Genomic DNA, 25917 nt, shown 5'->3' on the forward strand with positions numbered 1-25917 from the left:
GTACAAGTAGTCATGTGATAAGAATTCTGGTACTGCAAGTATTTTTGTACCTTCATGCATTGAGAGAATTTCATGTACCAAACTATTTGATAGCATTTCTTTTTCCTATTGAGTTTAGCCTGAAAGGTAAAGAAATCACTCTTCTGTTAGTAGAACTAGTACATTTAATAACGTATTTTATATCAAAATGGTAGTGTTTGGTCTTATTTACTCTAGATACAAGAGACTTATATAAAAATCACTAGGTCAGTACTAGCAGAGCAAATTATGTTAGGTGGGTATAGTTTTGTGACAGCTGTGATGAACTATATGGATATATATGCTGAGCGCTCAATTACAATTTTTTAACTCTAAGTCTATTTGCCTTCCAGAACTCTTCAATACTGCTTATTAGGTCATGATAATTGATAAATCAAACTCATTCTAAACTGCTTTAGATACTAGATTAAAGCAACATGGAACCATAAAGGGTTTCATGTCTAAGCATGGCCCTGTTGTATGAACATAGGAACAAAGTTTTATCAGAATCTGGCATTTTGACAAGTAAATTGATATGAACAAATAAAATATAACTTTTTACATTAGTTCAGAACATTTGGCCATAAAAAATGTAACAGTGGCATGTCATGTGTGCTTCTGTATAAGAATAACTTTTAATTTCAAAAATGTATTTTTCTTTTATTGGAGGTAACTGGATGAATGAAATTGTACCAATAAAATTCCACTCTATTTGTCTCAATGATATTAAAAATAAGACTAAACTTATAATATCTTAGGGAGGAAAAGGAGATAGGGATTGTCGTTCTCTCATTTCTAACCACTAGAGAATAACAGTATTTGACTTATTTTGTTTAAATGTTTCAACTTACAGTTCAGAAAGCAGCTATGAAATGAGTAGAAATCTCAGGGAATGTACAATAAAATAAAAGGCTCAGAGTCTTTTGATAGCAAGAGAAGTAAGTGGAGTCCCAAAAGCTCATGTCAACACAAGTGTTTTATCACGGTGAGACTGCCACTCAGGGTGATGCAGGCTGAGAGCCCTGAGCCCCTGCCTTGCCACCCCATTCAACTCACAGCCTCTCTCTAGTTATATTTCCATATCTAGTCTTCTGATGACTGAAGTAAACAACAAAATCAGTAAGCTGCAGTTTGGTGGGACTGGGTTTCTCAGTATCATGCCTTTTCCTTTCTGTGTTGTTCAGCACCGGGTCATCTTTAGGACTCCATATTCCATGGGAGGAAGGTTACCAGGCTGAAAGTTCACTGTCTTGAGCGTTCGATTGCTCATCACGTTTTTGCCCTCTAGGTGCCAACCTGGATTCACTGGAGCCAGATGTACTGAGAATGTGCCCATGAAAGTCCAAACCCAAGAAAGTATGTTCCAATAATCTGAAATCTGCTCTCTCCACCAAACTACAGCAACAATCGCAACCACTTGGTGCTTTTACAGCTCAGTTGAACTGATGACTTTTGTTCAAATTATGGTGTCTCTGCTCGGGGCATAAACCCATCCACTGTGGTCTCAGTTACCTTTCACTTAGGTCTGAAAGTTAAAATGGGAAAGAATGGCCAGAGTGAACCCAACTCAAAAACATTTCCTAACTATTTCTTTGACAGATGACTAAAAACATCACATCTGTTTTGTGACTTCTTTGGAAAGAAAGCAGTCACCTAGAAATCCTGGAATCTCACTGTCCTATAAGGCTGCAAACTGAATTTGAAGCCCTGGGGAGATGCCAGAGTATGAGAGCCATGATTAGGACAAGGATTCGGTTCCTGAGGGTGAACTCATCAAGTTCAGTCAATGACACTCACGGAGCTTCTCTAGCATATATTCACCTCTTCTCTTTTTCTCTGTTTTTTCTACCATTGTTTTTTGTTTCTTCTCTCAGGTGCCCAAATGAGTTTACTGGTGATCGTTGCCAAAACTACGTAATGGCCAGCTTCTACAGTACGTCCACTCCCTTTCTGTCTCTGCCTGAATAGGAGCATGCTCAGTCGGTGCTGCTTTCTTGTTGCTACATCTCCCCTCAGAGTCACCTAGAGCTAGAGTGTTCTACCAGGTCTAATATTGACTGCCTCTGCCTGTCGCATGAGAACGTTATTAACAAAGCCATTGTGTTACCTCCTCTGTTTGTGACTAGTTACAACTCTGAGTTACTAATAGGTGTGTGAGGCTCCAGATGTTTCTGAAATTGATAATGCATAATGTGATGCCAACTGATAGTTCACATCAAGGAGTGAAATAATAATAAAGACATTTCAAACTCGCACTTGTATTGATAAAAATAAAACCATTGCACCCAACAGTCCCTCTTCTGTATCCAACGTCTGAAGCCTGAAAAGGCTGTTGTTAGGTTGTAACCAACATACCCTTGAAACGATGGTAAGTTAATTTTGGCTCAGAGTGTGTTATTCATAACAAATAAACATCACCAAAAAAGTTCAGATGTTTTTCTTCATTAGCAAAAATTCACATTCAGGCATGCAGACAGACAAACAAAACAATACTAGGTAGAAAAGTTTAAAACAAATATTTCCCAGCCAAGGAAATATGTAGGCTTATATTTATCTTTCTTGGGATATAAGTAACTCAGAATCAGTTTAGATAATCACCACTACCCCAGAGTTTCTTAATATGAGTATTTATGTTGTCTTAAAAGGTAATCTTAGAAAGTAGCTATTACAATTTTGAAAACTATTATTTCAAAATATAATAACTTAAATCTAGAATAAATATGTAAATGCTTATTGCAGAGCTGGCAAGCTTAGTGGATGTCTGTGAGGTCATGATGTTTAAAATGTCATTTCTAGACTACTTACTCCACACTGTAAATAATTGCCTGGGGAACCAGACTAGATATATTTTCATCTCCTGTGAACTGGGATAGCATCTCTTGGGCTCTGAAACCTTCAGAACGCCATATTTGCTTATATCCCACTTAACCATTTAGATCATGAGTTGGTAAAGTTTTACTATGAAGGTTCAGATATTAAGTGTTTTAAGGTTTATGGTGATGGTGTCACAACTAACCATCCATCCCCCAGGCCCCACCAACCCTGGTAGCTTGAAGATAGTCATAGATAATGAATAAACCAATGGGCCAGCCTGTATTCCACTCAGTCTTTATTTACAGATGTCAGCACCAGGCTGCTTTTCTCAAACCTATCAATTAGTAATCATCAAAAGTATTTACATATCTCGAATGAGTTTAAATTCTTAAAAGCTTAAAAATAATCACATAAATCATTTAGATGTTGAAAGAATCAGAGATTTGCCCTGGGTTCTGATTCACAAGAAAAATAAAGCTCTGTTACTAGTCACAGATATCAGCACTTAGGAGGCAGAGCCAGGTCGAGCTCTGTGTATTAGAGGGCAGCCAGAGCTACACAGTGAAACCTTTAGATGTTTTCAGAATAGTAGCCATATATTTAATAAGATGCTACTTTATGTTAGCAAAGATTATTTGATAAGCTATAATTTTTCCCTTGTAAAAACTGGGAGGCTGGCACTGTTAAATTTTAAATAATAGCATTTATCAGACATGAATTTCCCTCCATAGCTATAGATTTTTGAAGCTGATAGGATAGAAAGTAAAAATAGAAGGGAAAATAGAATTTTATTTAGTGCAATAACGAGACTCTTTGAATTGTTTGTTTGTATTCAAAGAGCATAGATTTAGTAAATCCACATGATAATATAGGTATAAATCTAGGTTTTAGAATTTAATGAAAAGGGGTAAGCTATTCTTAGGTAAGGTGTCAGACAGCTAGAGATGTTACACATCGAGGGGAAGTTTGGCTCACTAGATAAAGTCAATCATTAAAAATTTAAATATTTCTCAGAACAATAACTCTGTTAATTCTGTCATTGGTAACCACCAAGTATGTTCTCATACACTTTTTAGTCATTTTTTCTTTTATTTGACATTATTTAAAAATATCCACTCTGTCTGAAGAGTAGAAAGAGGCTCCTGAGGTAAGATTTTTAGTAAGATTTCAGTGGCACTGTGGGAAGGCATGCAGGAAATTAGCATTAGTGTTTAACTTGATTTAACAAGGACAGATAGGCAGGCCAGTATGTTATGGTGCATTATTGATGCCACATGTCTGGATGAGCAAGCATTTCCAATCAGACATTTTTTTCCCAAATCATCTTGTCCAGAGTTCATTTTCTAACCTCTGCATCTGAAGTTCTCAGTTTGTGTCCTCCTACAGAAGATAGGAAGACAAGGGAATGATTTTTATTACTACATGTTCAAATAACAGTGAATACTGAAAGAAAATCTAAAAGATATTCCCACCGAGGTCACTTGAAAATGTAATTGTGTATTTATAGAAACACTATCCTGAAGAACATAGCACAGTCTTTAAAGAGAAGATAGTCTCCTGCCTCAAACGAACATTTATACTTAGTAAGCCATATTCTCAATTGAAGAATAACATTCCAAAGAGAATATACAATTCTTCAAGCTGTTTAACATGTAACTGATATTACTAAAATTAGATATAGTCATTCTGTTCACCATATCCTAATGATTGACTTATGGTTTAAATTATGAAAGAGATGGTGATATATATATATATATATATATATATATATATATATATATATATATAACCTGTCTTGAAATATAACATAGTATTCCCTAAGATATTTTCATCCACTTTAGTGAGCCTTAAATCTGACCTATTACACTGCCATTTCTAGCTACTAAGGTTGTAACACTGTGATCACTAGCATGTGCTGGCCTGTATGTAGGGAGCCCGAAAGGAAAATACATTCACAGTTCCAGTACCTAGAGGTGGCATAGGGCATGTATGTCCTGGAGAAGCTGGCAAACCATAGGAACTAAATATAGAACAGCTCACATTATACATTGTTTTGAAGGGAACATTTAGAACTTGAGGTCCATTCTCAAAATGAGTAAACTTCTCAATCTTAAAATTACCTTTGAGTCACAGGTTATTAGCACATACATTATTTCATTGATTTCTAGATGTTTTCAATAACCTGTTAAGATAATGTACTTATCAAGCATTTATAACATGTATCTTGCTAACAGTAGAATAAAGAATACTCCACACATGACAGAATTGTCATAAATTTCAAACAAGTGTGAAATTTGCTTTGTGTGTGTGTGTGTGTGTGTGTGTGTGTGTGTGTGTGTGTGTGTGTGTGTGTGTGCTCTTCTGCACATGAAAATTGGGGAGTAAGCCAAAAGTCTATTACATTTCAAAGGCTCAGTAACAATGCAGATTGTGAGAAAAAATATCTACATTTATACAGGTAAGTCTGAAATTAAAGTCAAGACACTAAATTCATCCCATTTAGAACTGGCATTAGTAGAACCAATTAGAAAAGCTCCAGAGATACAGAAAATCAAGACTGCATGTCTTTGAGATTATTTGAATAAACAGTTCCAAAGATGTTAAAAATAACACCCTGAATGCCTAGAAATTTGAACAGAAACCATAATTGCAATGGTTATATAATTTTGACAGAAGACAGTTATTTTATTGTTCTTCTCTCTAATGCAGTTGAAAATTTAAATTAACCTCCAGGTTAATCAGTTTTTGTCAAGTAATTATAAAATCCTAGCACAAAGGATCAGTGAGTCAATATTTAATAGTTTCTAGAGACTCTTAGATTTAAATTAATTTTTTTATATTGCCATGGTCCTGGCAGGAAATCACATGTAGAAAAGGAAACTTGATTGTTTACAGTAACCTTTGTGTTTGTGAATTATTAATTGAATTTGAAGAATGTAGTGGCTAGCCAGAAGTTCAATAGAATCATGTGCTACATAATGAGCTAACACAAGCATTAGATTAAATAGAGCAGACAGAAAGAATTTCTTTACATAATGGAAAGTTTGCATATTCTGCTTCTTTTGTTGGATGTAAAGTGAAAGAGATGGAGCCACCAGCAGTGAAAATAAATGAGAGTGTCTTTGTTCTGGGTCAAGAATGACTGATGCATGCATCGTCCGCTTGTTTTCTTGTTAGAGCTCACAGCAAAAGAGATTCCCGTTTTAAGTACCAATTTCCCATTGAATTATTTAAAATTGGAGCTGCCTGATATGAATGACTTCCCTTGAAATGAAATTATAGTTAGGCTCACTGTCTTACCTATAAAACTGTAAATGCAGTAATATGTATGCATGGGCATGATACTAATTTTATTGAAGACTTAACCAAGCTTTCTATGCAACTAATACAAATCATTAGAAGTGTTCACATAGGCATGGAATAATTCTTTGGAAAGGACTTTTTTTATAGATATGTCTTGATTTTAACCCTTAAATTATTAGTGACTTATAGTAGGAAAAGGCAAGAGACACTGAAGCTTCTAGAAAGAAAATTCGATCATAGCCTCATGAAAGAAATGAGGAAGGAAGGTTATTATCAATTTCCTTAGAAACTAAATTTTTTCCACATTGGTGCTTCAAAGTTTATATGAAAAAACAAATGAGAAAAATGTCAGTCTGACAAATGGCACAGAGGCAAGAGAAATTCATTTTATTGAACAGAGTATTTTATTATGGATATCTTGTACAACTGAATTAACCCTAAGACTTCTGGTTCTCAATTTATGAAAAATTCAGATGACTTGTGGGGGTATACTGAACCCACACCAGAAGTCATTATAAATCATCCCTCCCATTTTCAAGATGTATTTTTTGGGGGAGTGGGGTGAGCATCATTTCTTGAAGAGACTTAAAAAAACTTCATCTATTTTTTTGATAGATCCTAAGAGCATTCAGTGTTTTCCTTCATACAGTTACTCAAAGTAACCATAAATGCATTACACTGACTGTCTCAATACATCTGTAGATGTGTCTGGTTCCCACAATACTGAGCCCCCTGCTGTTGCAGACCATAGTTCGCTCCATAGAGTTACCAATGAGCATACATATCAAGAATTTGTTCAGTAAGAGATAAAGCTGACCAAAGTTACTAAACGGGTGAGTGGGAGAGACAGGATCTGAACCAGGATCGACTTCACACTCACCTTGTGTCTTTAAGGGCTGCCTTCTCCATGCCCTGACAGATGTTTTTTATAAGAGCCACCTCCCTCCAGCATATAGTGCAAGCTGAAAAGCTGCCTCCTTGTATTAGTGGATTGCCCTGGTATCTCCCTAAACTGTTAAGAGAAGGAAATAGAGATCTCTGGCCCTTCCTTCTAACTTACCTTCATCCTCACTACGTTATATTCCTGGAGAGAGAAGGCCTCTATGCTTGAGGAAACTTGACTGTCAACTTTTGTTGCAAGAAGGCACAGTATCTTTCCTGGAATTTTTTTTCTTTGTCTCTCTCCCTACCCCTCGTTGCTGCATTTTCACCTGTGCAGTCTTTGAACAGAGTTGCAGAAGGACTACGCATCTGCTCACATTGTTCAGTCCCCTTCCCTGGGTGGTGCTGAGGTTCTTTGGGCACCTGTCCCCTATGGAGCTCAGCACTGTGGAGAGCTGATCTAGTCACCTCTAACAAATACTTTGAAAAAGTTGTAAAGACCCCAGAAACTGGATCTTCATATAACACATTTAAAAAATCATTTTTTTTCTTTTCAACTTAAAAAATGTGACATTTTGAGTTGTCCAATACTACCCAGAAATTATATAAAAAACTGGAAACAGTCACCAGTAACCCAGCTTCCCTTTCTCATATTTCTGCATAGAAGCTTTCATTGCTTTCTGTGAATGAAATGGACAATGTGTGTAGTAAAGGAATTGGACAGTTAAGTGATGGAGGTACAACTTTTATACAAAATGATACTGAATTATAACTACCCACCAGCAAGGAAAAGTAAAACCAATGTGATACAAATTTCAAATCAAATTACTGTCTTCTTGGCTTCTACTCCTGTCTCTGCCGCTGGATGCATTTAGTTAAAACAAAACAAAGACTTAGAACTTCATTTAAAATCAAATCAACTTATTGCAAATGCCTTTTCTGGTTATAAAATACTTCTGTTCGCAAATGATGAGTCAAGCATGATTCAGCTGCTAACCTCCCTCGGCAGAAGCTTTTAAAGGTTACTAAAGACCCTGTGTTTTCATGCCTCGCTGGTGGGCTCGGGCATTCCTGAGCATGCTTCTGTAACACTCACCGCCTGTCCTGTTCAGTGTGCACGCACAGACAGCTGTCATAGTCATGTGTAATTTGTTTTGGAGTGCGGTGTATTGCTCTTTTCTGAAACTTTTTTCCTTTCTTTTTTTTTCTTTTTTTTTTTTTGTTGTCAACTTTCTGCATTGGCAGAGCATCTTGGGATTGAATTTATGGGTATGGACCAATCATCATTCCTTTTAGCCTGCAGAATGTAGAGCCTCTGCGCTGACCTCTTTTGCCCTTCCTCCTCTTGCTTTTCAGTTCCTAACTAATTTCCTTTTTCTTTAGAAGGGATCATACAGCTATAACACTGGTTTCTCTGCTTCCAATCTATGATGAGTTTATGGAAATGTTAATGGAGTGCAGCAGTTTTTAAATTTCCAAGCCTACCTTCACTTAAAGATTAACGGTGTCCCTCCTGCTGCAACTTATCATAGACCCCCACATTGTGTGACCCATTGATTGGACCATGCTGTTACTTAAAAGCTGGGGGAAGTTGGAGTGGTGCATAGGCTACAGGAGAAATCAAACCAAAGGCCACAGGGAAAAAAAAAAGTGCTAAGTACATCTACATAAAAGATAGCCCGATGGGAGTTTCACATATAACATAAAATTCACCTGTTTAACATTGTGGCATAGAATCGTCTCATATTGCAGTCATCTTATGTGCACTGATTCAGGCTTGGAGATACTCAAGTACAACTCTAGTTAACTTCATTTGCTTAAAAGCAAGTAAATAGAAAACAGACAATGTTATTTTAGGTGGACATTCCAGGGCTGATGGATTTAAACCAGAAACACTAAGATTAAGATTGTAGTAAACTTCACACTGTAAATATCAAAACAAACAAAGCTCCCAAAGGCAGGTTAAATGTAGGCACATTCCACAAGAACCTTCACCCTCCCCCAACCCCCGCAAAAAAAAGGGGGTAAGGGTCCAGTCTTGGAAAGAGCTGGAGACTGCTACTGTCCCTGGTCTCCAGGCTCGTTGTGAAAGCTGTCTGAAGGACTAGAACTGGGTCTTGGGTCAACAGCACCATGTTGTGATTAGCAAACAGTCTGCTCCTTTTGCAGCTGGTTCATAGTGCAGCAAGGGCATCCCAAGGCTGTTGTCCCCTTTTGGCTGACAACATCAATCTACTCAGAAACATAATTGGTGGCCCATGAGGTGGTAGCCAGCCCTGGCAGGTACAGGAAGAGAAGCTTGTCATTCCTTTAAGAAAATAAAAATTTGAGAAGGAAACTATTGATTTTGTAGATTTTAAAAATGCCCAAATTTATATGAATGGCCTTTTTTGGTATTAAAAAGAAAAATCTCCTAAGTTTGGGGAACACAAAGAGCTCTAAACATCACACTTGGGGATTCTTCCTTCCTCAAAGGAAGGATCCCTCTGCCAGAAATCTCACAGTACTACAGCAAGCCAATGGCCAAACCCTCAGAACCACCTTTTTCATGAGTAGAATTTCCTCACTCAGAGCTTTCTGATCTGACCATAGAATTGACTATTTCTGTTTCTGTACAGTGAAGTCAAGTAGTTCAAGTAGTTATGCTATGTAACTGTCCCTCAGCTGTTCTTATGGTTCACAAGGGCAGGGTGCTGTTATCCACTCATCTCAAAGGCTTTGTAGATATAAGAACCATATATCCTGAAATAACACCTGACCTTAAGGGTCATTTAAAAACAAGAGAGCAAGAATGGCTCTGTCTTTTCTCCTGGACACATCAGTATAAAAATGTATTTGACATGACTCACTGCAGTCCATACAGCCAAACCAGAGAGACTTGGAGCATTTCCACTCATGGAGACAGGCCAGGCCTTTGGGCTGATGCTTAGTACTAGCTCTGATTTTCTCTTGCCTTATGCATACTGTCAAGCAAAAAAAAAATAGTAATTAAAAAAAATACATGAGAAGAGCAACATACTAAAGGAACATACTGTTTGTCAAAGTTTTTATTTTCCTTTAACATTTAGATTGTGGAGATAACCTGATCCACCAAAATCATGAAAAATAAATCAAGAAGTTTAGGTAAGAAATTTATAGTCAGTACTGATGTGAACACAGGATTTAGCCATGTTTGTGTTCCATGCCTTTGGTTGGCTCCCTTTACTGAACACTCTAGTCCTTGAGATAACTGTTTTACTAACAAGCAGTTAGAATAGGCCACTGCCTAGGTCACATATGTGACTCAGATTGTTTTTTCCTAGTCAACAATAACCTGAAGAGAACTTGTTACAGGAATCCCAGAGAGTTTCATGTTATGGAGTCAGTGATAAGCAGCAACCAAAGGCTTTTTTTTTTTTGGGGGGGGGGTGGGTTCAACCTATCTTTTCCTTTTATCCATTTGTAGAACCAAACACAGGATCCCCCATGTTCTTAGTCAAGTGTCCTATCTCTGAGCACACCCAAGCCAAACCTCACCAGTTTGAAAAAAAAAAAAAAAGTACATTAAACAAAAAGGGGAATGCAGGGCCTGCTCTTTCTCGATGGCAGTGTTAATCCTCCATTTCCTAACTCATGCTATGTGAAAGGGCCCTGTGAAGGAAGAGCAGTGGAATGAGATTTTGCTTCCTAGATATGCACACTAAAATCCATTTAGGATGCCTGGGAGGGAAGCTACAGGGTTATTGATTGGCTCAAAGATAGTACATCATAAAAAGCAATCCCCTGCTTTTGTCTCAGGGTAACAGATTCGCAATTAACACATGAGCCCTCCTATTCATGACATTGTTAGACTTCTGCAGTGCACATACCAACACATAAATTCCATGACACCAACTGTGTCTCCTGCATACTGTGGCACCGCAATGAACCAACTGCTTCGCTTTCTAATCATGGCTTCCATGTCATGGCTAGCCCACGTTAGGAGTTATGCTGTATGGGACACCCCTTCCCACTCTGCACCCACCTCCCCCCCCCCAAGCATCTCCTCTGTCTGGTTTTCATTTCTTTGTTTATTTTTCCTCCCTTAATATCAGGCATGCTGTGCCAGGGACTCCAGATGGCTCCCTAACTTTTAACCTTGTTTTTCCTTTATACTGGACTTTCTCTCTGTGTGTCATTCTTTCAGTCTGTCTGTCCTTGTGGTTTGTTTTCCCTCTCCACCTCCAACCCTTTCTGTTTGTTTTTGTATAATCTCTTCAGTGTTCTAGTCTTTTACCCACTGACTTCTGTTCTCTTAATAATCAGTGCTCTATTAATTTGATTTGACAATGTTCTTGCCCTGTTAACTGGGACTTGATTACCATGGACTCGGCTTGTAGGAAACACTTCCTTTCCTGATAAGATCCACTATTTGATAGAAATTAAAATTCACTTACTCATTTTTAAGAAAATTTCCTGTGACATGCTCTCTCTCAGTGCAGAGAAAGGTATAGCTTCTGAGGCGAAAGACATGATGGAATAATCTCTGTGTGTTTCTTGTTGATATCCAGATAAGGCCAGTCTATTTGTGCAGTCTTCTCAAGTTCCTGCCCAGCTTATTAATTTTAATGGCAGACAAACCATTTATAATATGTGCTAGGTGAACATGTTAAGATCGTCTAATAAATATAATTGGATTTTTGGATGTTTGGCTGCTAAGCAATCAGCATCCCCAGTAAGTCTGCAAATTTTGTTAACAACCTGACTCGCCTTTGTATAAAACTAAGTCATCATCCAAAGACATTTATTTTCAACTAGAAAAGTTTCCACAAATTACAGACTTCCTGCATCTGGAGTAGAGTAGTACCTTCAGTTCAGATCGCTTTAGAGTACCACATTTCCTTAGAATGGTCAAGTTGTCTAATGTGGGAATGTGCAATCTAGACCAAAGTATACATCATTTATGCTGATGTGCTTCTTAATACAAATTGGTTTTCTAACTTCAACTAAGAGAGTCATAACCATTTTCCTCCAAAGAGCAAACCTTTCCTGTGGCCCAAGAGTGCCCTACCTATCAGGTTGGTTTTTTTCTGACCCAGTGTCCTATTCCCCCATAGTGTACTGATTTTTTACTCAAAATCATGGGGCTGTTGCCTTAAATTATTAACTACAAGCCAAGTTCATGTTTGCAAATACCTTTGAATTAAATTTTGTTCAATGTAGAACTGTCTCTTTGTAAAGACCACTGGATATGAAGTGATGACATTAAGCATAAGGGAAGTGGAAAGAGGATTGGCATGGAGGGTGGTGAATAGAGGAAGGAAGAATGGAGCTTCTCCCTGAAGCCCAACTTAGCTCCTTTTATCAGTATTGATTCCTGTTGTCTTTGCAAGAGATGCTTTATAAGATATTTAATAAAAAGAATAATATTGATGTAGTTTTAATAAATTATTTTGTAATGAATGTCTACAACTTTCTAGTTTATTGCCATATATATAATTATAGTTTGAAATTAGATGAATCATAAAATGCTTTTTTACTTCTAATGGCCCTAGCTTGTTATTTATGCTCAAAGTACAGCATAGACTATTTTGTCCCTTAGACACATATGTAAACAAAGAATTGTCAAGTATTTGTTGTCTTGTGGACATGGGTAATGTCATGAAGCATGCCAACTGTTCAGTTGTCTTAAGTCCTGGTGATGGTAAATGACCTTGGTGACGTCTGTTTTCACCCCTTTCCAGAAGCGGAGGAGCTCTACCAGAAGAGAGTGTTGACAATTACTGGCATCTGTATCGCCCTCCTGGTGGTCGGCATCATGTGTGTGGTGGCCTACTGCAAAACCAAGTAAACCTTCCCCTGACTCTGTCTGCTCCCCTTGGTGTAGAAGTAGGTTACAGGCAGGGCTCTGCAGTCCCAGGCCCTAGGCCCAAGGCTAGGGAAGAAAGAAGCATAGGTACTTATATCCTTATGTTCCCCACTGAGTAAGATATTTTGTGGAACTTTGCCTGTCTGTGAATCTAAATGGATTCTCAGGCCTCTGTGAATGGATAAAGGCTTGGAGGGACAGGCTTGTATAGGATTAGTGTTCCACACAGGCATAACCTGCTGAGAGCATAAATGCCAAGGGTCAAGGATAAGTCCAATGGGCCCAGATACTTAAGAAATAATGGAAGAATTTGATGGTATCCAAGATACAAATGTTTGGGTTTTTTTTTTTTTTTTTTTTTTTTTGCTTTCTTTTGGGGGAGTTGTTGAGAGTTAAAGTGAGTATGTTTTAATTCTATTAGGTTTCCAACTTAAATGATCTACAAATGGGCAGTGCATATAGAAAATTTTTGTTGAAGAATAAGCAAGCCAAATTTGCTTGGGAAAAAAGTTCAAGAGGAAACCTTAAATATAATGTAGTTATGCTTGGCCTTGTACAGGTGTCCATGTTAGCACACACACTGGCCGACTGATGAATTCCCTTCACATTTTTCTCCACTTAGGATTTCTTCAATCTAAGTGTAATGCTCAATTAATAGAGTTTTGTTTGCTTTTGCCTGATGACATACTATTTTCTGGACAAAATTAGTCATAGGAATGTCTTGTTCTGAATGTTGCACTAGAGAACAGAGGTCACATGCATTTTTTGCCACAAAATCTATGGCATAAATTGTGTTTTCACAGTATCCCATGATTTGGTGTGGTTTGAGGACTGGGTGATAAAGATAAGCTTTCATGGAATTGGCACCTTATTATATTCAAATTTGAATATTACCACCTCTTCTACAAAATGCATTGCAAGTGTAGAGTCTTGTTTCAATTGTACCAAAATGTAATGCCAAAGTATACCCAGAATTCCATTAACATGTAGGTACTATGCACACACAGTAACTGTAAAATGTACAAATGGAAAGCTAAATTAATTTTCTTAAGATATCCCATAGGAAACTTTATAAATGGAACCAGCCTTTTCGATTCCATAGCTCAAAGTATGTATGTCTGTATGACATAGCCAAAGATATACCAAGCACATTGAGAATTTAGCCAAATATCAACATATTTACATTTCCCCCCCTTTTTTTTATTCTTCCTCAATACAATAGCTACATTTCTATAAGAATTCCACCTAACCAATAAAACCTGGTTTCTAGGGAGGATGTGTGATATTGCTTATTCTGAGATGGAGAGACACATATTTCCCTTCCCCCTTCATTGCCACCAATTGACTGCCTCTAACTGCTCATTAGTATTGGTAGAATAAAGATTTGGTGGTAACAAAAAAAATGCAAGTAATAGTAACAAATTCTCCCTTTTTTCCGTATCCAGGAAACAGCGGCAAAAGCTTCATGATCGGCTTCGGCAGAGCCTTAGATCGGAACGGAACAACATGGTGAACATAGCCAATGGGCCTCACCATCCAAACCCACCCCCGGAGAACGTACAATTGGTGAATGTATGTTGACTGACCACTGGGAACACCAAGCATTTTGTGCCATTCAGACACACTGAAATTGACTTTCCTAACCTTAGGCTGTTAGCTACCACCACTTATCACAATGGCTTCCAGAAACCCAGTTTTGTCAGGAGAAAAATAATGAAAGCTATTTGAAAATAGATTTGGTTATTATATTAGCACATTTTCCCTTACACCATGTCACTAAGACTTTGGGATGATGCTTGGTGTGTTCTGCAAGGAGGCCAAAGCAAGAAAGATAAACAGAATAAATAATAATAAAGCCAGAATCATAAGGAATATTTATTTTAAGTCATTTAGAAATGAACAATACTCCAGTATGCCATTGATTCATAGCAAACCAAGCAAAGGACTTTGAAGTATTTTTATTAGGGGCCCTTCAGGGTATATGTGATTTTCTGATTCTGATTTCCAAAGGAAGAAACTGGGGCATGAAAAGGTGGGAAATTTCTTAAATATGCTGTAAGGAACAAAGCTAGGGAGTGTAATATTTGCTTATTCCCTGGCTCCATGGATGTGGCACCATGCCCTCTGGGTGAAATGCACCCTTAATCATTCAGGTATTTTGTTTTTATTGTGTCATGCATTTAGCTCTAAATTTGACTAGATTATAGGCTGCTCCATGAGACCATTTGCATATCATCATTGAGATCTCTCATATTGAGAGTTCAGGACCAGAGCTCTTGTCAGACCTCCTGAATTCTGAAGTATTGTTAGTCATGTTCCAGCACAACCCCCATTCTTCCCTTGGAATGTAGAGCACCCCATTCTTCCCTTGGAATATGTAGTCCCCCATTCTTCCCTTAGAATATATAGTCCTCCATTCTTCCTTTGGAATGTATAGTCCCCCATTTTTCCCTTGGAATGTATAGTTCCCCATTCTTCCCTTGGAATATGTAGTCATGGAAGGGATTTCACAGGCTGGCTCTTTCTGTTTATGGAAACAGAGGGTTTTTCTTCTGAGGCTTCTGTTATCAGTTAGAAATGAGAGAAATGAAGTTTGAGATTTTAGGACCTATCTTGCACAAACATTCTGAAAGCAATTTATTTACTCCATGTATCTAACTTCAAGGCCAGAGTAGCCAGAAAAAAGATTTGCCAACTAGCCAACTGAAACAGAGAGGCTATTGCGAAGAAATAGATATGAGAACCAATTTGTGCCTGGATTAGTGTATTTGTGTTTTGACTGACATGAACTTTCAAGTTGTGTCTCTTTGTTTTTCTAGCAATACGTATCTAAAAATGTCATCTCCAGTGAGCATATTGTTGAGAGAGAAGTGGAAACCTCCTTTTCCACCAGTCACTACACTTCCACAGCTCATCACTCCACGACTGTTACCCAGACTCCCAGTCACAGGTATGAGGGAGAAAAAAATCCCAGATGGAAAAATTTTTCCTTAAGAATGATTTCTTTTGCTCATTACCATTTATTATCAATTCCTAACAAAAGGCACTGACTTTGAACATTAGTAGATATTTGGTATAAACTGCTTTTACTGTGCAAGGCTAAGCCTAGTGTTTCTATTAAAATAATAAAAGTTGTGAGTAATTATAACCTTATAGGCTTGCTGTTCCTCAGTCTAGAAATTGCCGTGGTCTGTGCTCTGCTACTCACTGAATTGCTGCCCACTATGGGGGAAAATCTGTCTAGATTCTGTGTGGTTCTAGAAGTTTGGTTCCAAAGCTTACACTACCCTGGAAGTACCCATGGAAATGACTACAGAGCTGAACACTCAGTTCTCTGATGCTCTGGTGGCCCCATGCTGACTGCACTCACTCTACCAAGTACAGTACCAGGCTTCCAGACATTATGCACAGAGCAACGCCTTTGTTTAGCCCAAGCCATGCAAGCACCGTGAAACTGCAATAATACTTCATGCATGGTGGCATTTGCTAAGTATTTATGGAGTGAATAAACAAGTGGATAAACGATGTGTTCACAAATCCAATCTGAATCAAGGTTCTCCTTATACCAAAGAGATCTTTGTATCAATTCTGGGCTCCTGATTTATCGATGACTTGAAATATTTGCCAGAATTGCTTTTGTTCTTTGCTTTTTTTGCATATAATTAAGCCAGTTTATCTATCTCACTGTCACTTACGTTTCCCCTCTACCCAGCTGGAGTAATGGGCACACAGAAAGCATCGTTTCAGAAAGCCACTCTGTAATCATGATGTCGTCAGTAGAAAACAGTAGGCACAGCAGCCCAGCTGGGGGCCCACGAGGACGACTTCATGGCCTGGGAGGCCCTCGCGAATGTAACAGCTTCCTCAGGCATGCCAGAGAAACCCCTGACTCGTACCGAGACTCTCCTCATAGTGAAAGGTAAAACCGAAGGGCAAAGCGATCGTGGAGGAGAACCTCACTCAGTGAGAGAATCCTATGAGCACCTGCAGTCTCACCTAAAGAAATTCACCCTTCTATAAGGGGTGTCACCAGTTCCCCGATGCTCCTAGTTGATGAAGTCATCCTCTTATTTGGCTGAACTCCTTTCTCCTGAACTTCTCCCATCGTCCCAATGGCTGAAAGGCAACAAACTCTTAAAGAGCAGGAGTAATGGGATGTGGAAGGTACAGCCAACATGGAGTTCTCAGACCTGACCGTAGGTTCAGACTCACTCAAGGTCTTGCTTTTTAAGGACCCTCATCTAATTCCAGTTGTCCAACTGTCCATGTTCTACCTCCATGGCTGATCTGAGCTTATGTTCTCATGCACTAATTGCCCTGCCTCTAGCCTCAGTTAATTCAAGTCAAGGGCTATGTCATTGCTGATGGTCATGAGGGAACACCAACATGTGTTCCACCATATTGTATCTCATTTCTGAAATCCCAAGAAGTGATGGATAAAGGTCTTGTGTGATGATCCTGGCAGCTTTTATAGGTGATTTTCAAAGCAGATATTGCCTCTGAGATTACCATTTATTCTAGAATGTTTGCATTTCCTTCGGGGGGAGATCCAGGCTGGGTCAGAGAAGTAACAACAAAGGCAAACTGAAGAATGGAAAAAAAAGTAAACTGGAAGAGGTACTAAATAGGGATATTGAACTTGGACATTCTCCTTATCCATTTTCACCTATGCTAGAGAAAAGTCATTGCTAGTTGACTTTTTAAGCCCATCTGCACACAGTTACCTGTTGATTTTCAAATCCAATTTGCTTATTGTTATCTCCGTCTAGTCTTTTTCCATTGACTAAAAAGGTCAATTTAATGCCAAATCCATATGTATTTTGCAGTTACATGGGTGGAGATGATTTCAAAGAACTCTTCACTTATGGACATGAAAGCACAGTGAAGAACCCAATAGGGGCTTTAAGGTCAAGGAGCCTATTGATTATCATGTCCCTAAAACAATTTCAGAAAGGATAGAATTTATGGAGTTAGTATTCTCTTTATAGAACATCTGTAGAAGAGTGTGGCCTAAAACTGGCTTAAGAGTGTTAGTCTTGTGTAATTATATATTTGCATACTGAAGTCTGTCCATTCCTGTTTAGCTTTCCTGAAATATACATGGGGATAGAGTCCAGTGTCTCTTCATTACCACGGCTTGTCTTTGGAGATTCTGTCTGCTAAATTAGGCATCCAGACATCACCCAGATATTACTAAGAATTACAGAACAGTCTTGAACTGAAGGATCATGAGAGTAAAAAAGATGAATCACTTGTATGTGTTAGCTGAACTGTGACTAGCATTTCTCAGAGGGTCTAATTTAAGTACCCTCAAAAAAAAGTCTGCAGACTTGGGTCTGAAACGTTTCAAATTCTAAGACACTTCTCCCAGTTTTAAACATAGCTGGGTCTCACTTCTGTATCACCATGAATCATGGAAAAGCAGGAGCATTCAGTCTTCCTGTTCCATTAGCTCGAGTTCAGAGAGCTCCAGTATCCTGTGTCATCACAGGTCACATCAAATTAGACTGTGATGTTGTGCATGGCTAGCGTTTTTTATCAAAAGCTGAGGAAAATGACTCAGACTCAGCCCAGAGGACAGGCCTTCTTGTTCTAGGGAAGTCACAGTGCTGCAGAGCAGGAACACAGTGTCTGGAATGTAATAATGGCATTTACAAACATAACATTCACAAAGATACCATGGTACACCCAACCCTTATGTGTATACACAAAGGCTTGTTAAGCACTCTGAAGGATCCTTGGCACGTGTTCCCAGAAGGAAACCAAAGGCTGATGCAATGGTGGGATTTGGAAGAGAGGTAGATGGGAGATTGGAGTAGGTGTCCACTCTGGTAACATGAAACCAAATTATGCTTCCTTTCAGACTTGCCTTTGAATGTATTGCACCCTGAAATGGACAGTTGCAAATTTGAATGTTAACCATTAGCATTTCATGAAAATTTCAACTGAATGGCACACAAATGTACTACACTGTTATCAGGAATAAATCTTTAAGTTACTATGCTCTTTTTTTTTCATAAGACATAACCTTATAGCTGAGCTAAGGAGAAACAAGGCTTACAGATCCAAATGCATGCAGATCCAGCTGTCAGCAACTCATCTTAGATCCTCTTCCATTCCCCATTTGGGCTTCATTCTCTAAGACCCCTTGGCCTTTAGGAAGGTATAGTATTTAAGAATACTTCTTTCCCTTCTAAGTCCCCAAGCCTCGGTCTTTGTAAGCTGATAGGTTCTTAGGATCCCCCTTTTCTTGGCTCGAATACTTACATTTGAATTCATGATGAGACTAAACTCTCAAGAGCTTGAATGACCTAGATGATTTAGTTGCTCTTTGCATGATTCCTATAAGGAAACTCTTGGCTTTATAATGATAGGATCCAAGGGTGCTGAACTTCTAGTGTAAAACTTAAGTATTTGATGATGATTCTTCTCTGACTATATCCCATGATGAACTCTGTCCCTGCCCCTCCCTGCTCCATGCCTCTTATTCCACTACACTCATGTGGGGTATTCTGTGCTCACACAGGTATGTATCAGCCATGACCACCCCGGCTCGTATGTCACCTGTAGATTTCCACACGCCAAGCTCCCCTAAATCGCCCCCTTCGGAAATGTCTCCACCTGTGTCCAGCATGACGGTGTCCATGCCCTCCATGGCAGTCAGCCCCTTTGTGGAAGAAGAAAGGCCTCTGCTACTTGTGACACCACCAAGGCTCCGGGAGAAGAAGTATGATCATCACCCCCAGCAACTCAACTCCTTTCATCACAATCCTGCACATCAGAGTACCAGCCTCCCCCCTAGCCCATTGAGGATAGTGGAGGATGAGGAGTATGAAACGACCCAGGAGTATGAGCCAGTTCAAGAGCCTGTTAAGAAACTCACCAACAGCCGACGGGCCAAAAGAACCAAGCCCAATGGCCACATTGCCAATAGGTTGGAAATGGACAGCAACACAAGTTCTATGAGCAGTAACTCAGAAAGTGAAACAGAAGATGAAAGAGTAGGTGAAGATACACCATTCCTGGGCATACAGAACCCCCTGGCAGCCAGCCTTGAGGCGGCCCCTGCCTTCCGTTTGGCTGATAGCAGGACTAACCCAGTAGGCCGCTTCTCCACACAGGAAGAATTACAGGCCAGGCTGTCTAGTGTAATCGCTAACCAAGATCCTATTGCTGTATAAAACCTAAATAAACACATAGATTCACCTGTAAAACTTTATTTTATATAATAAAGTATTTCACCTTAAATTAAACAATTTATTTTATTTTAGCAGTTCTGCAAATAGAAAACAGGAAAAAAACTTTTATAAATTAAATATATGTATGTAAAAATGTGTTATGTGCCATATGTAGCAATTTTTTACAGTATTTCAAAAAAACAAGAAAGATATCAATGGTGCCTTTATGTTATGTTATGTTGAGAGCAAGTTTTATACAGTTACAGTGATTGCTTTTTCACAGTATTTCAGCAAAACCTCCCATATATTCAGTTTTTGCTGGCTTCTCGTGCGTTGCATTATGATGTTGACTGGATGTATGATTTGCAAGGCTAGCAGCTGTCCCTCTGTTTGCTTCCAGTAGCACCCAACCAGTACTGTCTTGAAATGGCACATCTGTCCAAATACTCTTCTATTTTGTATGAAGTCTTTACTTTCCGAATAGGAAATGAGTTCTCTCTACTCTGTCAGCCAAAGGTTTGCTTCACTGGGCTCTGAGATAATAGTAGACCCAACAGCATGCTACTATTACATATAGCAGGAAACTGCATTAAGTAATGTTAAATATTAGGAAGAAAGTAAACTGTGATTTTTAAAAACAAACTATATTATTAATCCGAAGACAACTTGCTCTTGCTAAAAGGAGCTACCATTGACTTTAATTTTAACTTTTTAGTTGTTGTTTTTCTTGACAAAGAGTAACAGCTTCAAGTACAGCTTAGAAAGTAGGTTCTGGCTTGCTGTCTGGATACAGCTAACAACTTAGAAAGGACTCAATTTCACTTTTCTTTCTTGGGGGAGGGCATGTTCCAGCAGCTTATCTGTTGACCAGCCAACCACAGCTGCTAAAGGTGCAATCCTTTCTGACGTATTTTTTTTTTTTAACTGACTGGTGAAACCCTCTTCTCAGCTCCAGAAGAGGCACATTGTATCATGAGGCCTCAGCCCTAAGAGTACATTCAGCCATCTGTCCAAACCACTTGTAAAGTACCATGTACCTGTGGTACATAGCAGTGACTTGGTCATTGTAGGAAAATGTTCCACTTGTAGAGTGTTTAGAAGGAGTGAATGTGTAGAAGTCACAAGGGGAAAGCAGCTGTGTGACCCAGTTTACATCTTCAAGTTTGGTTGGCCACTCCTTTCTCCCCATTATGTTTCTCTTATGTTCAGCATTGCCTTGATTAAGTCATAACTATGCATGAATATTTTTTGCCAGGAATGGCCAATGTGCATGTGATTTGTGATTAGCAAGAACTTCCACAGTGATGCCTCACTAGGGAATGTCAATAGTATTGGAAAGATTGCACCTTTTCTTGCAGAAGTGACCCTCACCTGTGGACTGATCTCGCTCCATAGACAGCCTGTATCTTCCATTTCTATTTCTCCTCTCTTAGTATGTTTTTCCCATACTGTCTCAAAAGCAGGGCTAGGATTGGTTTAAACTCTGTATGTTGTCTTATGAATGTAACGCCAATGAATGCTTATAGGAAAAAAAAAGAGAAAAGTTCTATGTGTGTGTGTGGGGGGGATAATCCCTCAGAATCTTTTATATTCCCTTCCTGTTATCTGTCAATCAGGACTGAAGCTTATTGAATTTTTAAGTAGACTCCTAGGAGTCATATATGGGAAAACAGGAAATGGTTGAACAGGGAATTGACAAAGTCAATGACCATTATTGATTCTTATTTTCAGTTGAACAGAATCTATTTTCTTTACCAAATCTTTGTTACAAGTCAAGGGAAGTAATAACACACGAGTAGGTCTTAGAAGAACAGTGTAGGCTGACCACAAGTCCTTGTGTTACACTCCTCCATGTTTCTAAGAGAAGCTTGTCTGTTACTCTTACTATTTGATGTCTGTTTCACATTTCTTGCCATTGTTCATGGGACAGTTTGTCTGTGTTCAGCGTGTTGTCCTCCTTTGCTTCTTAGCCCATCCAGAGGAATGCCTGCTGGTGAAAGCCTGCCCTGGCTTCCCAGTGGGCTGCAGATGGTCAACTCTCCACAGGGAGGAAGAGTCAGCAAGCCTGAAGATATTCTCTCTCCTTAACATTGACTTTGAAGGCCTTGACTCACCTATTGTTCAATAAAGAAATCTCTTTATTGTTATGTTAAAACTCTTAAAAAATTCAGTTCCCAATTAGTTTGTCACTGGGGTATTGAGAAAATCCCTTCTAAGGAAAAAAGTGGAATCTCCTGATTAAAAAACAATGAGCAGCATTTTACTATAATGAGAAGCCCTATAAATTTGCAAATTGTAAATATATGTGATCTTTTTTCTTCTGTGCTTTATCTGGCAATCCACACTTGTCTTATTAGCTGAGAAAGCCTTTTCTCCAAGACAACAAACTTCCTTGGTGAGAACAGCCACTTGGCTACTTGGGGCTACCTGCTGTAGCCCCTAGATTTATGTTTCTAGGGAGTCTCTACAATGCTTCACTGCCAGGTCTCTCTCAACTATCCTCTTTATGTATCCAGGCAGAGCTGTAACAATGCAAAGAAATGCACACCTATGTTCCTGGCATGTGTGAAGATGCCTTGCATTTTAAGGAAGTTCAAACTACTCAGAATTTAACAACAACTTTGTTTCTTGGGTCTGAAATCAAAACTACTGAGAGTTATATAGGGGGGTATAGTAGACACCAAACTCCTTTTGTACTTACTCAAGATTGGTTTTCTGTCCTGCTTTTTGCGCCTTTTCTCTTCCTACCCTCAAGAGTGCCTGGTGGACAGCCTTCTGCTTTCTACAAAATGGTCCTCTGTGTAAGAGAGAATGTATCTCAAAGAGCAATATGCCATCTCTTTCTTGTTTCTGTGTGATTGTCAATGTAGGTGGAGTCTATCCAGGGTAACTTTCTCTGTGTCTATTCCTCTTTTGGCCTGAGGTTGAAGGTATATGGCTCCTATCAGTGAATAAGGAAAAATCTAACCTTCCCTTTTAGTCCTGGCTGCCTTCCAGCAGCTGCAGGGATTTCTATCCACTAAGTTCCATGACATACTATGAAGAAATGCAGACAAAATGAAATGGCCACAAATCACAATTTCTATTATATATTCTTTTGTAAATACATATTGTATAGTACTTGGATGTTTCCTTAAGTCATTTACTGTCTTTATGAGTTAATGTTAGGTTTTACTCTCATGGTGTATAACATTGTAAATAACATAATGTCCTTTATTATTTATATTTAAGCATCTAACATAGAGAATTGTTTTCATATAAGTTTAAGATAAATGTTTAAAATATATGTTTTTTCTTTGCTTTGAAATTATGTAACTTTTCTTTTTTTCATCTTCTTAAAAAATAATTTATTGTTCAGGAGAAAGAATATATATGTAATTGAAACTATTTGAAGAATGCACATTTGAAGGCCATGAGGTACTGATAAACTAAAGAATTTATTATCTCAAATACTAAGCAATAAGTAATTGTGATTTATTTAAAGTTTTGTTCATTTCCCATGAAAGTCATAATGCAATAAAAATGCTACTCTGTGGAGACATGAGCGTGTTGCTCAGCAGACTAACATGCAGTCTGCTAGAGCAGGACTTTTCATCTAGCCATGACAGCTGTGCTATCCAGGATGTGCTTCATGGACCCAGTGATCATCTTGTCTCTGTTGATTGTGCTGCATTGCCCGTCCTTGAGTCACCTCCCTCCTAACTCTAACACTTCATTGCTTGCTGTAGGAGACACCCAATCAAGCAATAGAATGGTCCATTCCATAGCCATCAAACCTCCATTCACAAAGACATCAGAGGGAAGGAAACATTGCATAACTTTCTGGATACTGCTTGTCAATATGTTTTGCAATGACATCAAGAAATTTATTTTGATTAATGGCAATGACTTATGTGCCAATCCTATGCAAACATAAGAGAGAGCAAAAACTATCATGGTTCAATGGCCACAGTAGCCTCAAAAACATCTATGCTAAACTTCCCTGTTATGTCTTTATATTTGCTTCCCATCATGTACACCATTTTATAAGAAGGGTAAGGAGCAATGACTTTATTATTCTCCTCATTCTATCAATAAAACAAACTGATGCCCAAAGTACTGCTCAGGGAGGGGCCTATGCATGAAATATTCCTCACATTCTAAGACTCATTATAGAATGGATATAATGCTTTTTTATTAAGATAACCTTATGAAGCCATATTTTAAAAAATAGATATTTTGTGTGTAATTTTTATATATTTCAACCATTCTACTCATTATCTCAGATAGATATAGGGCATTTAAATGATGTGTAATAAGTCAGCCTGCTTTGGAGTTAGAGCATAACCTGAGATTTCCCATCAAAGTTTACCTCCATGTGTAGACCCAATTCCTGTTAACTCATAATAGCACTGCTAACATCTTTCCAAAGCAGTCTAGATGTCCAGGAAACTTAATGTTCTGAATCCACAAAGTGAATACACTTGTTCACTAGTCATTCAGCTGCAAGCCAAACATATCAGAAGACATAAGAATATTTAAAAGTTAGAGTCTGGGACCCTTTCCTTAGTTTATGTTATAAATTTTCCAACCCCATGCTCAAACTAAAAACTGTAAGTGATAATATCAGTAACTTAAGATGGATGTTAAACGAAGTGGCCATATCATTTCAGGCAGAAGAGTATGAGAAGGCAGGTAGTGTAGAAAAATGAAAATTTTATTTTACTCAAATTAGAGTCCAGATAATTACTATTATTCTCCAGTTGTGTTTAATTATTGAGTGACAAATCTAGCCTTGTTCTGCAAACTAGAGAGACATGTGTTTTGCCAGGCAGTCTGAAGAAATTTCTCTTCTCTGCTCCAATGACAAGTCATCAAAGGACTTAATGTCAAGGATTTGGGAATAAGTCAAGCTGGGCTGAAATCTAAACACTTAAGGTACGAGAAGGAGTGAGGGTCTCAGTCTCTCTCTCTCTCTCTCTCTCTCTCTCTCTCTCTCTCTCTCTCTCTCGATTCTCCTCTCAAAATTGATAAATTAAAAAATAGTTTATGGAAACTGTTACCCCAAAAGATTAATTTGGTAGCAGCTGAGAGCTTCATATTTATGAAGGGAAAACCTTTCTGTTGGTTTAGGAAGCTGCATATTTTACCCTAGAAGGTAGTGTTAGATAGGGCAATGCATGCTCCATACATATCTGTAGGTCTTACTGACACCCTCATTCTGTAACTCTTACACCTCTCTCTTGGTTAGCTATTGGGTTTTAGCTGGTAGAACTTAAAAAGCATCACTTACCACAGGAAAAGGTTTTTGTTACTGTAAAAATATCATGATCAATGTCTTTTTATAATAAAAATGAGAGACAGAATGGAGTGATGATTCAACCCAAGGATCTTCTTCTAAATGTCCTCTTTCAAATGGACTTACTCAAACAGAAATTTATGGAGGAAAAAATATCTCTTCTCACAAAACTATGTTTCATGTTGAAGAATTGATTATATTTAATGCCTTATATATAAATTTACTCATAAAGAATCAAATTATTAAATATTAATATTTTATACTGTTTATGACTTAAAATACCCTGTATCTTTTTTTTATTTGTTTCACGCTAGAGAAAAATGGTGAAAATTTAAGCCCAGGAAAGTTAAAACTCATTCCCAGAACAATCTTTCTACTGAGTTGTAGAGATGCTGTAGATACCTAATTTCTCTCAGTTCCTTCCCTGGCACTAGCCTAAGCAAAATGAGCATTTTCACTTCCAGATCTCTCAACATAGTACAAGTTATATATAAATCAGCTTTTATGTTGGAGGAATGAGCCTTCCTACCTTTGATATTCAGATATTCAGGAACCCAGTTTGCTTAATGTAGCAACTCTATGAATCTTCCCTAACCTCAACTTTCTAAAGAAATGCA

At 38.3% G+C, this 25917-nt stretch overlaps 1 protein-coding gene across 8 annotated transcripts in view; it reads left to right on the forward strand.

The window, feature by feature from the left end:
- Nrg1 (neuregulin 1) overlaps positions 1-24951 on the forward strand; it is a 1004076-nt gene extending 979125 nt beyond the window's left edge. For 3 of the 8 annotated variants that reach the window (XM_035452267.1, XM_035452272.1, XM_035452268.1), the window contains exons 7-13: positions 1893-1951; positions 8263-8286; positions 12720-12822; positions 14290-14416; positions 15664-15794; positions 16557-16763; positions 19371-24951. In XM_035452267.1, coding sequence (XP_035308158.1) covers positions 1893-1951; positions 8263-8286; positions 12720-12822; positions 14290-14416; positions 15664-15794; positions 16557-16763; positions 19371-20025 — 1306 coding nt within the window. In that variant the 3' untranslated portion in view covers positions 20026-24951. Of the gene's footprint in view, positions 1-1306; positions 1375-1892; positions 4565-6314; positions 6402-8262; positions 8287-12719; positions 12823-14289; positions 14417-15663; positions 15795-16556; positions 16764-18865; positions 19008-19370 lie in introns of those variants that run through there. The other 5 variants (XM_035452275.1, XM_035452273.1, XM_035452270.1 and 2 more) reach the window with 5 other exon arrangements.
- The last annotated feature ends 966 nt before the right edge of the window (positions 24952-25917 follow it).

This window comes from Cricetulus griseus, assembly GCF_003668045.3.
Source record: "Cricetulus griseus strain 17A/GY chromosome 1 unlocalized genomic scaffold, alternate assembly CriGri-PICRH-1.0 chr1_1, whole genome shotgun sequence".
Lineage (NCBI taxonomy): Eukaryota > Metazoa > Chordata > Mammalia > Rodentia > Cricetidae > Cricetulus > Cricetulus griseus.